At 42.8% G+C, this 17,632-nt stretch overlaps 1 protein-coding gene across 1 annotated transcript; it reads right to left on the reverse strand.

Moving 5' to 3' along the window:
• Positions 1–1,445: 1,445 nt before the first annotated feature.
• capza1a (capping actin protein of muscle Z-line subunit alpha 1a) lies at positions 1,446–17,488 on the reverse strand. The gene is made up of 10 exons (XM_021609272.3): positions 17,299–17,488; positions 5,101–5,164; positions 4,918–4,969; positions 4,769–4,832; positions 4,231–4,437; positions 3,852–3,931; positions 3,638–3,716; positions 3,394–3,465; positions 2,917–2,979; positions 1,446–2,810 (listed from the first exon to the last, which is right to left on the reverse strand). The coding sequence occupies exons 1-10, from the start codon at positions 17,335–17,337 to the stop codon at positions 2,670–2,672; spliced, it is 861 nt and encodes a 286-aa protein (XP_021464947.3). The 5' UTR covers positions 17,338–17,488; the 3' UTR covers positions 1,446–2,669.
• Between the last annotated feature and the right edge of the window lie 144 nt (positions 17,489–17,632).

A 17,632-nucleotide genomic window follows, 5' to 3' on the forward strand; every position in this document is an offset into this window, starting at 1 on the left:
AGATATTTTATAACTTGGGAGTCCATCTGTGGTAAATTCAAGCGATTGGACATGATTTGGAAAGGCGCACACCTGTTTATATAAGGTCCCACAGTTGACAGTGCATGTCAGAGCAAAAACCAAGCCATGGGGGTCGAAGGAATCGTCCGTAGAGCTCCGAGACGGGATTGAGTCAAGGCACAGATCTGGGGAAGGGTACCAAAACATTTCTGCAGCATTGAAGGTCCCCAAGAACAGTGGCCTCCATCATTCTTAAATAGAAGTTTGGAACCACCAATGACCATGACTCTTCATAGAGCTGGCCGCCCAGACAAACTGAGCATCCGGGGCAGAAGGGCCTTGGTCAGGGAGATGACCAAGAACCCGATGGTCACTGTGACAGAGCTCCAGAGTTACTCTGTGGAGATGGAAGAACCTTCCAGGTTAAGGACAACCATCTCTGCAGCACTCCACCAATCAGGCCTTTATGGTAGAGACAGAAGCCACTCCTCAGTAAAAGGAACATGACAGCCCGCTTGGTGTTGGCCAAAATGCACCTAAAGGACTCTGACCATGGAAAACAAGATTCTCTAGTCTGATGAAACCAAGATTGAACTATTTGGCCTGAATGCAAAGCATCACATCTGGAGGAAGCCTGGCACCATCCCTACAGTGAAGCATGGTGGCAGCATCATGCTGTGGGGATGTTTTTCAGTGTCAGGGACTGGAAGACTAGTCAGGATTCGGGGGAAAGATGAATGGAGCAAAGTACAGAGATCCTTTAAAACCTGCCCCAGAGCGCTCAGGACTTAGGTTAAGTCCTAAGCACACAGCCAAGACAATGCAGGAGTGGCTTCGGGACAAGCCTCTGAATGTCTTTGAGTGACCCAGCTCGAGCCCGGACTTGAACCTGATCAAACAACTCTGGAGACCTGAAAATAGCTGTGCAGCAATGCTCCCCATCCAACCTGACAGAGATTGAGAAGATCTGCAGAGAAGAACCGGAGAAACTCCCCAGATACAAGTGTGCCAGCTTGTCGCTTCATACCCAAGAAGAATCGAGGCTGTAACCACTGCCAAAGGTGCGTCAACAGTGTACTGAGCAAAGGGTCTGAATACTTATTTTTATTTACATTTGCAAAAATGACTAAAAACCAGTTTCTGCTTTGTCATTATGGTGTACTGTGTGTTGATTGAGGGGGGAAAATAAAATGTTATCCATTTTAGAATAAGGCTGTAATGTAAAATGTGGAAAAAGTCAAGGTCTGAATACTTTCCGAATGCACTGTATAGAATAGTTGAGACATAAGAACTGAAAGCAGAACAATATAGCAAAATAGTGTATTGTCCAATGCGTAAAAGCATTTTGGACACAAATGTACCAGTACACAGACAATGAATCTGTGTTATATTTCATATGTAAACAGTCAAGAGGTGCATTTCAAGTACTTCATTATAAAGTGATATACAATAATGTGTCTTTATTCAAATTGTCCCTTTACTGTATTTTCAGTGTTATTCAGAATTTACACATTTGGCACCAATTCTGATTAGAATTTTTCCCAATCAGAATATTTCTACACACTGGTATGGGAAACAGTATGGTTAACAGTTAATGATCACAGTAGTTACAGCACTGCATTTGGTGCAACTTCTTCATTCCTTTTGTTATACATGTTTGACATTTTGTATAAAAAAAAATATGAGTAAAAAGCTAAAAAGGAGGTAAAGGGAATATAGGTATTATATATTAACGTAGCCTAATTACTGATAGAGGATACTGATGGTACTGTAGGTACTGTACTTGTTTAGGCTTGATTAAACCAGAGCCGAGCACGTAGGCCTGCCTCGTGTGTGAAATGAAGATTCATTCGGTGTGATGAATTCCATTTTTTCCCCCAAACAGTTCAAAGTACATATCTTTACCACGGGAAAGATGGAACAGAACTGTTACTTGGGTCTTTTCTTTGGGGTGGGGAGGTGCACTATATTTTTGTCATATTAAATGGAGTATACACCGCACTCAGAAGAGACCTTGGGTTACAAAAATATTTGCCAATACCTATACAAAATTATATAGGTCGGAATTCAATCCAACGCAGATTAAAAGCCTATCGCTGTGTGCATGCTGTTAAAAGGCAATATCTCCGGACATTAACGGAGATCAAATAAGCCGTCAAGGAAGCGGATGGTAGCTCAGCTCAATCTGAAATCACATTTAACCAAAGATCAACCACAAAACACAGGTCATTTATCTGCATTTGTTTGAATCCCAGCGCTTGTAGGGTTACAAACAGGGCTTAAATAGATTGCTACCTGTGGCACCCAGACAACCAACTGAGGGGTATGACTACAATTTGAAGCGTGAGTGTGTGCGGGCAGGAGGGGGATGACCCAATGACCCAAACTTTCAGTGTCAGTAAAGGCATTTTCTTTTTTTATATTTTTGTTGTTGCAAATGAGCCAGAGATGAACAACCCATCAAAATGTCCTCTTAAAAGGCATCACCTTGTAACGTGGCGAAGGAAGTACACTAACTCCTGACATCAAATCGTGGCATTCTTCAACACAGACTAAATAGACACATTAGACCACAAATTTTATGAGACCACCCTCTCCTTTTCTGATTTCACCCGTTCAAGCGATTTGTCTTTGCAGTAACACACAGAGACAGACCGACACACTGTCCTCTAGGCATTCTGCATCTCCTTGCCAATCTTGTAGCTGAGGATCTTGTTCCAGTCAATCTTGGTGCGGGTGACAGGAAGCTGTCGGCGTAAGGCTTTGAACGTGGTGTCAGACATGGTCTGGTAATTTTCACTGATGGCCGTCTGGAAATGAGAGAAATGTTTAGACTCTCGCCCCTCCCCAATGACAAGAAATGTGATTTATTTCAATTTATCAAAATATTACTGGGAGGAAACATAAGTTGCATACCTGGTATTCATTTTCTGCATCCTCAATGATTTTCACAAACTCCTTTGCAGTCTGAGTCTCATTCTGTCAAAACAAGAGAATAAAAAAACAAGTGTTACACCTCGGATGTAAGATAAGAGTTGTCATGCCAAAGGACTAATAAAAACATCAGAATTCATGCCTTTGACAATTGCCTGTAAACTTGACAGAGATTGAAGACCATCTCTATCATAAAGGCCTTTTCTTCTTTCTTACGTCATCCTACTTCCCCTCATGCCCCAATGAACAGTTAGTCTGCACCCTTCTACTTCCTTTTAACACTTATGTGCAGGTTTAGAGGAAATAGGCCACAAAACCACAGTAGAGTATCATAAGTGTCTCCTCTACTAGGGCTGACTGACACTTCAAGAGTTCTATCATTACCAGTGTCCTTTGCAAAAATAAGCATGCCTTTAGTGCTACTGATTGTGGGCACATTCTACTGAAAGGGAAACTCACATTCACTGTGAGGGATTCCTGGACATCCTTGTGGCTGACAAGCTGCACATTTCCATCCTCATAGTAATGTACCTATAACCACAAGATAGGGGTGAGACGCAATATACAATATGACATGAGAACAAGATACATGTTCAGTAAATCAATTTGACTTTCAGGGGCCTGTGCCCAACCCGTTGTCTTTGAAGAGGCTTTTACACAGCCGGACAAAATGGAGGACACTTGGCAACAGACACTAGCCTACCTGTATTTTGAGGACTCCAACGACTTGAGCTGTAGATTGGGATATACTGAACTTCCATTCAGACCTGCAACGGCCATTCCTGAAAACACAAATTAAATATGAGTCCTGACTCCTTACCCAGTCATAGAAGTAGATATTATGTTGTAAACAAAAACAAATGTATATTTAAATTAAGACTTCTTAAAGTGTACTTGCATTGTACACTGTCATTTACCAGAAGTTCTTTGGTTGAAATTGGTGACCTTCAATGCAAGCAATTATGGTTTGCTGGCCGTCTATAGTTTTCCCATAAACCTGTGATGAATAAAACAAGGTTCTGTCAATGTTTACCATGCTCATCTTTATCAACTACACTTGTACAGTCCAAAATAATTAATGTTTCCAGCATGAAAAGCTCTTTAAAGATAATATTATTATGTCGAATCCAGGCTGTGCCACAACCGGCTGTGATTGGGAGCCCCATTGGGCGGCGCACAATAGGCCCAGCGTCGTCCGGCGTAGGCCATCATTGTAAATAAGAACGTTCTTAACTGACTTGCCTAGTTAAATTTAAAAAAAAGAATCCTATCCTGCAGGTGAAAGGGAGGACGTACAGTGCAGACGCCGCTGGGGTAGTGCTCCTTGACGTAGGCCCTCAGGGCACTGTCACACGCATCTCTCCACGGTCTGAGAGACGCCTCTCCCTCGTGGGGCTGGGTGTCACTGGCCTCCTTCCTCAGGTGGTCAAACTTGAATGACTGCTTGTTGTGGGGGTCAAAGAAACGCCCGTTGCCCAAGTCTCCATGCTCGGTGATCAGTACCTGGAGAGGGGGAGCGGCGGAGCACAGGGACACAGATAGAGGGCATCAGTTGCTGCATTGACCTTACAGATAATGTGATATATACACATACGTACAGTACCAGTCAAACGTTTGGACACACCTACTCGTTCCAGGGTTTTCCTTATTTTTATATTGTCGAATAATAGCGAAGACATCAAACATACAAACAAACAAGAGTGTGCAAAGCTGTCATCCAGGCAAAGGGTGGCTACTTTTGACTGGTACTGTATGTATGCATGTCACAGTATGAGACCAACCAGTTTCAAAACCGCTGGGTAAGAGTCACAGTTCAGGTGACTGAACATCTTACCTGATCATCATACCCTTCAAGTTTGGCAAGGGTGAACTGATCCATGTTGTACTGGGCAAAGGCACTGTTGAAATACAGCAGATTAAAAGGTTATATTTGCACAACAATGCATGAACAGAATATAGATAAATAAATAAAACTCCACTCACTGCGCTGCACCCTCCCTGAGAAGATTGTCATTGTTGAGCAGTATCCGCACATCTTAAATCAAGAAATGGCATTATCAAGAGACTACCAACAGCAATGCATTAACAGACTGTATAAAAATAAAAACAAGTGCCTGGGTAGCAAATAAACAGTACAATGATCATACTATTTCTAAGCATACCCACCGTTGAAGACTTCATTGAATTCTCCAGGTGGAGCATGGACGACGAAATTAGCCGCAATGCGGACCTGAGGGAAAGACAATACAATGTGATAAACAACTTTTAAGGCTGACTGTCAGTCGAAATAAATGAGACAGTGACAGTATAATGACAGCCATTTTACCCTGGTCACTAGAGTGAAGCAGAGAGCAGTGACTGGCTTGGCTGCCTGATGAGCCTACTTCTGCGCTGTCCAAGCCACTCCTTAGATGGAAGGGGCTATTTTTAGCAGCTGTAATGCATATGTAATGCATGTGGGGTGTCAGAGGCACTGACAGTTAAACCGGGGGGTTTAACATTTTAACAAGGGCCCCCCCTGAAAAAGTCTAGAGTGCACTGAAATCCGTTGATGGAACGACAGTATTGTAGGCCTATGTACAGTACCAGTCAAAAGTTGACACACCTACTCAGTCCAGGGTTTTTCCTTTATATTTTCTACAATGTAGAAGAATAGTGAAGACATCAAATATATGAAATAACACACAGAATCATGTAGTAATCAAAAAGTGTTATTTTATATTTGAGATTCTTCCTAGTAGCCACACTTTGTCTTGATGACAGCTTTGCTCACTCTCGGCACTCTCTCAACCAGCTTCATGCAGGAGTCACTTGGATTGCATTTCAATTAACAGTTGTGTCTTGTTAAAAGTACATTTGTGGCATTTCTTTCCTTAACAACTTTGAGCCAATCAGTTGTGTTATGACATGGTAGGGTGGTATGCAGAAGATGGTCTTTTACCAAATAGGGCTAAGTCCATATTATGGCAAGAACGGCTCAAATAAGCAAAGAGAAACAGTCCCCCATTACTTTAAGAAATTAATCAATATGGAACATTTGAAGAACTTTGAAAGTTTCTTCAAGTGCAATCGCAAAAAGCATCAAGCTCTGATGAAACTGGCTCTCATGAAGACCGCCACAGGAAACGTTACCCCGAGTTACCTAGTTGCTGCAGAGGATAAACTCATTAGAGTTACATGCACCTCAGATTACAGCCCAAATAAATGCTTCAGAGATCAAGTAACAGACATCAACTGTTAAGAAGAGACTGCGTGGGCCTCCCGGGTGGCGCAGTGGTTAAGGGCCCTGTACAGCAGCACCAGCTGTGCCACCAGAGACTCTGGGTTCGCGCCCAGGCTCTGTCGTAACCGGCCGCGACCGTGGGGCGACGCACAATTGGCCTAGCATCGTCCGGGGTAGGGAGGGTTTGACCGGTAGGGAAATCCTTGTCTCATCGCGCACCAGTGACTCCCGTGGCAGGCCGGGCACAGTGAGCGCTAACCAAGGTTGCCAGGTGCACGGTGTTTCCTCCGACACATTGGTGCGGCTGGCTTCCGGATTGGATGGCGCTGTGTTAAGAAGCAGTGCGGCTTGGTTGGGTTGTGTATCAGAGGACGCATGACTTTCAACCTTCGTCTCTCCCGAGCCCATACGGGAGTTGTAGCGATAAGACAAGATAGTAGCTACTAAAACAATTGGATACCACAAAATTGGGGAGAAAAGGAGGTAAAAAAATAAAAATAAAAAAAAGAGACTGCGGCCTTCATGATCGAATTGCTACAAAGAAACAACTAGTAAAATGACACCAATAAGAGACTTCCTTGGGCCAATTTTTAGTACACACTCAAGAACCCCCAGAAGCTAACCAGCTAACTAGCTACAAGCTATTTAGTCATTGTTAGTTTTTTTTACCTGGATAACACTCGCCAGTCCAGCTTCCCTGCCCCATCCACCGCTGCCCCCTGGACACTGATCTCTTGGCTACATAGCTGATGCACGCTGGACTGTCCATTAATCACGGTACTCCATTCTGCTTGTTTGTTTTATCTGTTGGCCCCGTTGCCTAGTCAACGCCATTTTACCTGCTGTTGTTGTGCTAGCTGATTAGCTGTTGTCTCACCTACTGTTTTAGCTAGCTTTCCCAACTCAACACCTGTGATTACTGTATGCCTCGCTGTATGTCTCTCTCAAGTGTCAATATGCCTTGTATACTGTTGTTCAGGTTAGTTATCATTGTTTTAGTTATACAACCTCTCTCATCATCACCCAGTGCCTGGGCTTACCTCCGCTGTACCCGCACCCCACCATACCCCTGTCTGCGCATTATGCCCTGAATATATTCTACCATGCCCAGAAACCTGCTCCTCTTATTCTCTGTCCAACGCTCTAGGCGACCAGTTTTGATAGCCTTTAGCCGCACTCTCATACTACTCCTTCTCTGTTCCGCGGGTGATGTGGAGGTAAACCCAGGCCCTGCATGTCCCCAGGCACCCTCATTTGTTGACTTCTGTGATCGAAAAAGCCTTGGTTTCATGCATGTCAACATCAGAAGCCTCCTCCCTAAGTTTGTTTTACTCACTGCTTTAGCACACTCTGCTAACCCTGATGTCCTTGCTGTGTCTGAATCCTGGCTCAGGAAGGCCACCAAAAATTCAGAGATTTCCATACCCAACTATAACATCTTCCGTCAAGATAGAACTGCCAAAGGGGGAGGAGTTGCAGTCTACTGCAGATAGCCTGCAAAGTAATGTCATACTTTCCAGGTCCATACCCAAACAGTTCGAACTACTAATTTTGAAAATTACTCTCTCCAGAAATAAGTCTCTCACTGTTGCCGCCTGCTACCGACCTCCCTCAGCTCCCAGCTGTGCCCTGGACACCATTTGTGAATTGATCGCCCCCCATCTAGCTTCAGAGTTTGTTCTGTTAGGTGACCTAAACTGGGATATGCTTAACACCCCGGCAGTCCTACAATCTAAGCTAGATGCCCTCAATCTCACACAAATCATCAAGGAACCCACCAGGTACAACCCTAACTCTGTAAACAAGGGCACCCTCATAGACGTCATCCTGACCAACTGGCCCTCCAAATACACCTCCGCTGTCTTCAACCAGGATCTCAGCGATCACTGCCTCATTGCCTGTATCCGCTACGGAGCCGCAGTCAAACGACCACCCCTCATCACTGTCAAACGCTCCCTAAAACACTTCTGTGAGCAGGCCTTTCTAATCGACCTGGCCCGGGTATCCTGGAAGGACATTGACCTCATCCCGTCAGTTGAGGATGCCTGGTCATTCTTTAAAAGTAACTTCCTCACCATTTTAGATAAGCATACTCCGTTCAAAAAATGCAGAACTAAGAACAGACACAGCCCTTGGTTCACCCCAGACCTGACTGCCCTCGACCAGCACAAAAACATCCTGTGGCGGACTGCAATAGCATCGAATAGTCCCCGTGATATGCAACTGTTCAGGGAAGTCCGGAACCAATACACGCAGTCAGTCAGGAAAGCTAAGGCCAGCTTCTTCAGGCAGAAGTTTGCATCCTGTAGCTCCAACTCCAAAAAGTTCTGGGACACTGTGAAGTCAATGGAGAACAAGAGCACCTCCTCCCAGCTGCCCACTGCACTGAGGCTAGGTAACACGGTCACCACCGATAAATCCGTGATAATCGAAAACGTCAACAAGCATTTCTCAACGGCTGGCCATGCCTTCCGCCTGGCTACTTCAACCTCGGCCAACAGCCCCGCCCCCCCCCCCCCGCTGCTCCTCGCCCAAGCCTCTCCAGGTTCTCCTTTACCCAAATCCAGATAGCAGATGTTCTGAAAGAGCTGCAAAACCTGGACCCGTACAAATCAGCTGGGCTTGACAATCTGGACCCTCTATTTCTGAAACTATCCGCCACCATTGTCGCAACCCCTATTACCAGCCTGTTCAACCTCTTTCATATCGTCTGAGATCCCCAAGGATTGGAAAGCTGCCGCAGTCATCCCCCTCTTCAAAGGGGGAGACACCCTGGACCCAAACTGTTACAGACCTATATCCATCCTGCCCTGCCTATCTAAGGTCTTCGAAAGCCAAGTCAACAAACAGGTCACTGACCATCTCGAATCCCACTGTACCTTCTCCGCTGTGCAATCTGGTTTCCGAGCCGGTCACGGGTGCACCTCTGCCACACTCAAGGTACTAAACGATATCATAACCGCCATCGATAAAAGACAGTACTGTGCAGCCGTCTTCATCGACCTTGCCAAGGCTTTCGAATCTGTCAATCACCATATTCTTATCGGCAGACTCAGTAGCCTCGGTTTTTCGGATGACTGCCTTGCCTGGTTCACCAATTACTTTGCAGACAGAGTTCAGTGTGTCAAATCGGAGGGCATGCTGTCCGGTCCTCTGGCAGTCTCTATGGGGGTGCCACAGGGTTCAATTCTCGGGCCGACTCTTTTCTCTGTATACATCAATGATGTTGCTCTTGCTGCGGGCGATTCCCTGATCCACCTCTACGCAGACGACACCATTCTATATACTTTCGGCCCGTCATTGGACACTGTGCTATCTAACCTCCAAACAAGCTTCAATGCCATACAACACTCCTTCCGTGGCCTCCGACTGCTCTTAAACGCTAGTAAAACCAAGTGCATGCTTTTCAACCGATCGCTGCCTGCACCCGCATGCCCGCCTAGCATCACCACCCTGGATGGTTCCGACCTAGAATATGTGGACATCTATAAGTACCTAGGTGTCTGGCTAGACTGCAAACTCTCCTTCCAGACTCATATCAAACATCTCCAATCGAAAATCAAATCAAGAGTCGGCTTTCTATTCCGCAACAAAGCCTCCTTCACTCACGCCGCCAAGCTTACCCTAGTAAAACTGACTATCCTACCGATCCTCGACTTCGGCGATGTCATCTACAAAATGGCTTCCAACACTCTACTCAGCAAACTGGATGCAGTCTATCACAGTGCCATCCGTTTTGTCACTAAAGCACCTTATACCACCCACCACTGCGAGTTGTATGCTCTAGTCGGCTGGCCCTCGCTACATATTCGTCGCCAGACCCACTGGCTCCAGGTCATCTACAAGTCCATGCTAGGTAAAGCTCCGCCTTATCTCAGCTCACTGGTCACGATGGCAACACCCACCCGTAGCACGCGCTCCAGCAGGTGTATCTCACTGATCATCCCTAAAGCCAACACCTCATTTGGCCGCCTTTCGTTCCAGTACTCTGCTGCCTGTGACTGGAACGAATTGCAAAAATCGCTGAAGTTGGAGACTTTTATCTCCCTCACCAACTTCAAACATCAGCTATCTGAGCAGCTAACCGATCGCTGCAGCTGTACATAGTCTATTGGTAAATAGCCCACCCATTTTCACCTACCTCATCCCCATACTGTTTTTATTTATATACTTTTCTGCTCTTTTGCACACCAATATCTCTACCTGTACATGACCATCTGATCATTTATCACTCCAGTGTTAATCTGCAAAATTGTAATTATTCGCCTACCTCATGCCTTTTGCACACATTGTATATAGACTCCCCCTTTGTTTTCTACTGTGTTATTGACTTGTTAATTGTTTACTCCATGTGTAACTCTGTGTTGTCTGCTCATACTGCTATGCTTTATCTTGGCCAGGTCGCAGTTGCAAATGAGAACTTGTTCTCAACTAGCCTACCTGGTTAAATAAAGGTGAAATAAAAAAAGAAAAAAGAAAAAAAGAAATGCAAGCAATGGACATAAGACCGGTTTAAATCTGTCCTTTGTTTTGATGAGACAAATTTGAGATTTCTGATTGCAACCGCTGTGTCTTTGTGAGATGCAGAGTGGGGGAACAGATGATCTTCGCATGTGTGGTTCCCAGCGTGAAGCATGGAGGTGGTGGTGTGATGGTGCTTTGCTGGTGACACCGTCAGTAATTTATTTAGAATTCAAGGCCCACTTAACCAGCATGGCTACCACGACATTCTGCAGCAATATGCCATCCCATCTGGTTTGCGCTTAGTGGGACTATCATTTGTTTTTCAACAGGACAATGGCTCAACATAACACCAAGCTGGGTAAGGGTTATTTGACCAAGAAGGAGAGTGATGGAGTGCTGCATCAGATGACCTGGCCCCCACAATCACCCGACCTCAACCCAATTGAGATGGTTTGGGATGAGTTGGACCACAGAGTGAAAGAAAAGCAGCCAACAAGTGCTCAGCATATGTGAGAACTCCTTCAAGACTGTTGGAAAAGCATTCCAGGTGAAGCTGGTTGAGAGAATAACAAAGTGTGCAAAGCTGTCATCAAGGCAAAGGCTGGCTACTTTGAAGAATCTAAAATATAATATATGGATTTGGTTAAGGCTTTTTTGGTTAATACATTATTCCATGTGTGTTATTTCATAGTTGATGGCTTCACTATTATTTTATAATGTAGAAAATAGTACAAATAAAGAAAACCCTTGAATGAGTGGGTGTGTCCAAACTTTTGACTGGTACTGTGTTCATGTTCAGATGCAGACCCAAAGGTTGTGTGGGTTACATAGCTTAATTCAATACAAGTAAAGTACTCACTGTATAGTTCTATTTTTGCAACTCTTCACTGGTGCATGTCAAAAATTGAAACAAACAAGTTCTGCTGTGTGTATGCTGCTGCACAGTTAGGCCTAAAGTTACTTCAGAAAGTATTCACACCCCTTGACTTTTCCACATTTTGTTGTGTTAGTCTGAAATTAAAATTGATGAAATATATTTTTGGGGTCACTGGCCTACACACAATAACCCATAACGTCAAAGTTGAATTGTGTTTGACATTTTTACAAATGATTTGAAAATGAAAAGCTGAAATGTCATGCCAATATGTAAGTACTCAACCCCTTTATGGCCTTGTTAATCCTCAATTTAATGAGTAAACATTCACTTAACAAATCACAAATTTCATAGACTAACTCCGTGTGCAATAGTGTTAGCGTGATTTGAATGAATAACTTTCCTCTCTACCCCACACATACAATTATCTTTAAGGTCCCTCAGGGAATTTCAGATTCAACCACAAAGACCAGGGAGGTTTTCCAATGCCTCACAAAGGGCACCTATTGGTAGATGCGTAAATAAAAATGTTTTAGAAAAATAGAAACAGATACTGAATATCCCAATGAGCATGGTGAAATTATGAATTACACTTTGGATGGTGTATCAATACACCCAGTCACTACAAAGATGCCGGCATCCTTCCTAACTCAGCTGCCAGAGAGGAAGGAAACCGCTCAGAGATTTCACCAGGAGGCCAACGGTGATTTTTTTTTAAAGCTAGAGTTTAATGGCTGTGACAGGAGAAAACAGAGGATGGATCAACAACATTTGTAATTAAGCCACAATACAAAGCTAAATGACAGAATGAAAAGGAAGCCTCTATAGAATAAAAATAAAACCTGCATCCTGTTTACAACAAGGCAAAGTAGAACTGTCAAAAATGTGGCAATTAAAATGAAACTTACGTCCTGAATACAAAACATCATGTTTGTGGCAAATCGCACCACAACACTGAGTACCACTTCATATTTTCAAGCATGGTAGAGGCTGCATCATGTTATGGGTATGCTTGTCATTGCCATGCTTGTCATTGCCAAGGAATAGGGAGGTTTTTTTAGGATAAAAAGAACTGGAATAGAGCTAAGCACAAGCTAAATACTAAAAGGAAAACCTGGTTCAAATCAGCTTTACAACAGACACTAGGAGACAAATTCACCTTTCAGCAGGACAATAACCTAAAACACAAAGCCAAAGTTGCCAAGATGGCATTGAAAATTCCTGAGGGGTCTAGTTACTGTTTTGACTTTAAAAAGTTATCTTGAAAACATATGGCAAGACTTGACAATGTCTGTCCACCAATGATCAACAACCAACTTGACAGAGATTGAAGACATTTTTAAAGAATAATGTGCAAATATTGTACAATCCAGATGTGTAAAGCTCTTATATAATTTACCAGGAAGACTCACGGCTGTAATCTCTGTAAAAGGTGATTGTAACATGCATTGGCTCAGGGATGTGAATACTTATGTAAATGAGATCTCTATTTCATTTTCAATACATTTGCATGTTTTCACTTTGTCAATATTGGGTCTTGTGTCTAGATTTGTGAGATTATTTTGTATTTGTTGTTTCAACCTGAATAAAACAAAATGTGGAATCAGTCAAGGGTATGAATACTTCTGAAAGCACTGTAGATGCTCCCAAAGACTGTGGCACCTTTCCACACAGAGCAGTATTTGTAAAATACATATACTCATTCTACTGGTCTGTACATGTATCTGACCGTATCCCTGCTGTGGGCCTGCCATTGAAGTGATAGGAATGTTACACCCCAGTAGGGACTGGCAGCTTCAAACATGTATCTGCATGCAGCTGACAGCAAGAACAGTCCATTTTCAAGCTTTCAAATGAAGGTTGTTTAGTTTTTGGTGATTCAATCGCAATTGGTTGAAATGGCCACAATCACTATGATAATGTATTTTCTTCAGAAGAAGTCTTGTGAATATGGTTGTACAGTATGTTTGTGTGGACTTTTCATGGGATCAGAATCATAAAACACGGGACGAGATGTTAAAAACTGTCCATTGTGCCAATAGATGGAATGCACTCGCATGAGATTTGCCGTGATGTTGACAGAGTGGCATGGGAGGTTTATTTCTTAGACTGGGTTAAGATGTCAATTTTGGGACACATCCTCAGTAGTGTGCCTTCGAATCAGTGGGTGTTTCGGCCTTTAACCACTAAACACTCTCATCAAAGGTGGCCAGCTAAAGGGTGATCAAGCCTTAGCTTGTGTCCCATGCCCAATTAAGATGTCCCACGGGACTATGATTCCTATACCAAGTAAGAGGTCAACAGTTCCTTGTGTTGTAATTAGGGCTGTCAGAGTTCTTGTAATACAATTTTTATTGCGATTAATTGCATTATCTGAACGTGTTCAAGAGCGACTGCCTTTAAAAGCAACAAATCCCTTTGAAAATGTCCTATGGGCATCAATATGAGTCAGAAACCGTTATTGTAGTATACAAAATGACTACAAAGTGAATAAGATCATTTTGGTCTTAAAGTTAGTTTGGAACATAGTGCCGTGAAAAAGTATTTGCCCCCTTTCAAATTCTCAACTTTTGCATATTTTTGACACTGAATGTTATCAGATCTTCAACCAAGACCTAATATTAGATTAAGGGAACCTGAGTGAACAAGTAACAACAATTAAATACTTATTTCATAAACAAAATTATGCAAAAAGTAATTGCCCCCTTACACTCAACTGGTTGTGCCACCAGTTGTCTTTGGGTCAAAACACACAATCAAATCTACATGAAAATGACTAAAAAATATAGACATTTGAAGTTTTGGAATGACCTAGTCAAAGTCCAGACCTAATCCCTATCGAGATGTGACAGGACTTGAAACGAGCTGTTCATGCTTGAAAACCTACAAATGTCACTGAGTTAAAGCAGTTCCGCATTCGAGAGTAGGTCAAAATGCCTCCACGGTGATGTGAGACTCATCAACAACTACAGGAAGCATTTGGTTGCAGTCATTACAGCTAAAAAGGTGGCACATCCCGTTGAGTGTAAGGGGACAATTACTTTTTCCACACACACACACGAATTGTGTTGCATAATTTTGTTGATTAAATAAATAAGGATCAATTATTTTTGTTATTTGTTCACTCAAGTTCCCTTTATCTAATATTAGGGTTTGGTTGAAGATCTGATAACATACAGTAGCAAAAATAGAGAAAATCAGAATGTGGGCAAATACTTTCACGACACTGTATGTGCGTCACAAGGAGAAAATGAAGATTGGGTTTTGATTTGACGATGTCCAGTTGCCTTCTAACATGGGGTTAACAGCTGTGGTGACTGCTCTCTATCCAATAGCATAGGCAGTGAGAGACCTGCCTAGCAGCACAAATTTGTTTACCGAATTCAAAACCTTACAATTTTTTTACTTGAGAAATACTGCAAACTCCTTAGACGTCAAATAAAACATCCTCTGCAAAAACCGTCTAATTAATTAGATTTTTTGAGTTCTTAGATTATTCTGTGGATTTTGAGGAAGTGAAACACAGAAGCTGTCAGAAAACACACCAAGACTGAAATCAAATTTTTCTAATGAGCAACAGAAAAACACCTGCCTGTCGGGGTGTTTTAGTCACCCTTTTAAAATACACTGAAAACATCACAAATACTGGCTCAAAGACCAGCAGGTGGCGATTTTCAATCATTTCATTTTAAGGGAATCTATGCAGCCGGGAATCTACGCATACACTCATATCCCCCGTGAACCGGTTCAGACACAAATCAATCTCCATTTAGGCTGCAAGGTGTCGATTTCCACCTTATTTTTCACCACCATGCTACAGTGGCTAATGCAAGTCCCAGATGTTGCGTATCGCATTCAGCCAATCAGATTGCAGCAGTCTTTTTTCAATCCTGGTCTGATTGGCTGAATGCAATACTCAACATCCGGGAGTAGCATTAGTCACTGTAGCATGGTGGTGTAAAATGGTGTTTCATAAAGAAAGTATGCATATGTAACAACAAAATCTGCTTTCTTGCCTTTAATCCAGTTGAGGAAATTGCTGCCTTTGCAGCCTGAATGGATCATGTTTTACGCACAAACCTGTCCACAGGGGATACAAGTGTATAGCTGGCTGCATAGATTCCCTTTGGACGGTAAGATGAAATGACCCAATATCGCCATCTGTCTGTATTTGGGTTGCCCAAAGACCATCTAAGGTAAACAGCTAAAAACAACTATGCAATGTCCACTGAACAAAAATATAAATGCAACATAGTGAGCATTTCTCCTTCGCCAAGATAGTCCATCCACCTAACAGGTGTGGCAAATCATGAAGCTGATTAAACAGCATGATCATTACACAGGTGCACCTTGTGCTCCGGACAATAAAAGGCCACTAAAAATGTACAGTTGTCACAACACAATGACAGATGTCTCAAATTGAGGGATTGTTCAATTGGCATGCTGACTGCAGGAATGTCCACCAGAGCTGTTGACAGAGAATTGAATGTTCATGTTTCTACCATAAGCCACCTCAAGTCGTTTTAGAGAATTTGGCAGTATGTCCAACTGGGGTTATGGTATGGGCAGGCAGCATAAGCTACAGACAATGAACACAATTTAATGTTATCTCTGGAAAATCGAATGCAGAGATACTGTGACGAGATCCTGATGTCCATTGTCGTGCCATTCATACGCCGCCATCACCTCATGTTTTAGCATGTTAATGCACGGCCCCATGCCGCTGCTATTATGCAGGCCATTCTTCCATGGCCTGCATAATCACTAGACATGTCACCCATTGAACATGTTCGGTAGGCTCTGAATCGACGTGTACAACAGCGTGTTCTACTTCCCGCAACCACTGAAGATGAGTGGGACAACATTCCACAGGCCACAATCAACAGCCTGATCAACTCTATACGAAGGAGATGTGTCACACTGCATGAGGAAAATGGTGGTCACACAAGATACAGACTGGTTGTGATCCACACCCCTACCTTTGTGACCAACAGATGCATATCTGTATTCTCAGTCACGTGAAATCCATAGATTAGCGCCTAATCTATTTAAAATGTATTTTATTTCCTTATATGAACTGTAACTCAGTAAAATCTTCGAAATTGTCTCATGTTGCGTTTATATTTTTGTTAAGTAAAAAAAAAAAAACAAGTGTGCTGTTTTTCAATTTACCCAATTGTGCTAACCGATACTTTAGACAAAACCAAGAAGTCATTATGGTAAAGTTAAAAATAAAAAGCTAAATCTGATTTAATTACATCTTAATTTGAACTAATTCTGAACTTGACATTAATCAATATTTGTATTTAATGTTTGACAGCCCTGGTTGTTATAGTCAATCGGCTAGATGCAATGTAATACCACCAAGACAGACAATGTGATAATGAATAGAATGATGCCTATGTTCTTCGGAGTTGTGTCTAGCACAGTGGGCATATGTGTCTAAGTCTTAAAACACATACCCACCTTAGCTAACATTTACAAACATTTTGGCTAGCTACAGACTCCTATTTACGCAAACTGATTCTTGCGTTCGGTATTATTTACATGATGCGTATGGAGTATAGTTGGTTCAATTAACTCCGTCAGTTTATTTCCTAGCAGACAGGATAGTTAGCTCATATGTTAACTAGTTAGCGTCAGCCAGCAAGCTAACTTTAGCTAGGTACTAGCTTAGCAAACTAGCTAACGTTATTTCTGCAGCCAAAATAATTTAGGAAGGACACAACAACCTAGCTAATTTACTAAAAATCGTAAAACAGTGAACAAAGCTTATCAAAATACTGACTAGTTATGTAGCTACCTTCTCTTCCCCAGTGAGCTGTTCTTCGAAATTTGCCATCTTGGCTGATCTGCGACAGTGATGAAGCGGATCTCCACAGTGTCACAATAGACAAAACAATGAGCCAGATATTTCACCAGGTGTATAAATGTCAAACATCCGGTTGGCGTTCCACTCACTACCAAATATGGCGATGAGAGGAAGCCCAGTGGCCGGCAGTGGGAGAAGATGGAGCGAGTTGGATTTTGTCCGAAATTCTGAAAAATTTCTCATCGATAAAACATTTGATCTCCATACAGTTTTCTGTTTCCAAAACTAGAATCTGTAAAAAACATGGTGGACTGCGTTTTGTAGA

This window comes from Oncorhynchus mykiss, chromosome 7, assembly GCF_057628025.1.
Source record: "Oncorhynchus mykiss isolate SJ-2025 chromosome 7, ASM5762802v1, whole genome shotgun sequence".
Classification (NCBI taxonomy): Eukaryota; Metazoa; Chordata; class Actinopteri; order Salmoniformes; family Salmonidae; genus Oncorhynchus; species Oncorhynchus mykiss.

Excerpts from the sequence above, each read along its gene's own strand:
- capza1a (XM_021609272.3), bottom strand. The coding sequence starts at position 17,337 with ATGGCAAATTTCGAAGAACAGCTCACTGGGGAAGAGAAG. Across the intron at positions 5,165-17,298 it reads AGCTCACTGGGGAAGAGAAG|GTCCGCATTGCGGCTAATTT; the intron begins GTAGCTACATAA and ends TCTTTCCCTCAG. Across the intron at positions 4,438-4,768 it reads TTGAAGGGTATGATGATCAG|GTACTGATCACCGAGCATGG; the intron begins GTAAGATGTTCA and ends CCCCCTCTCCAG.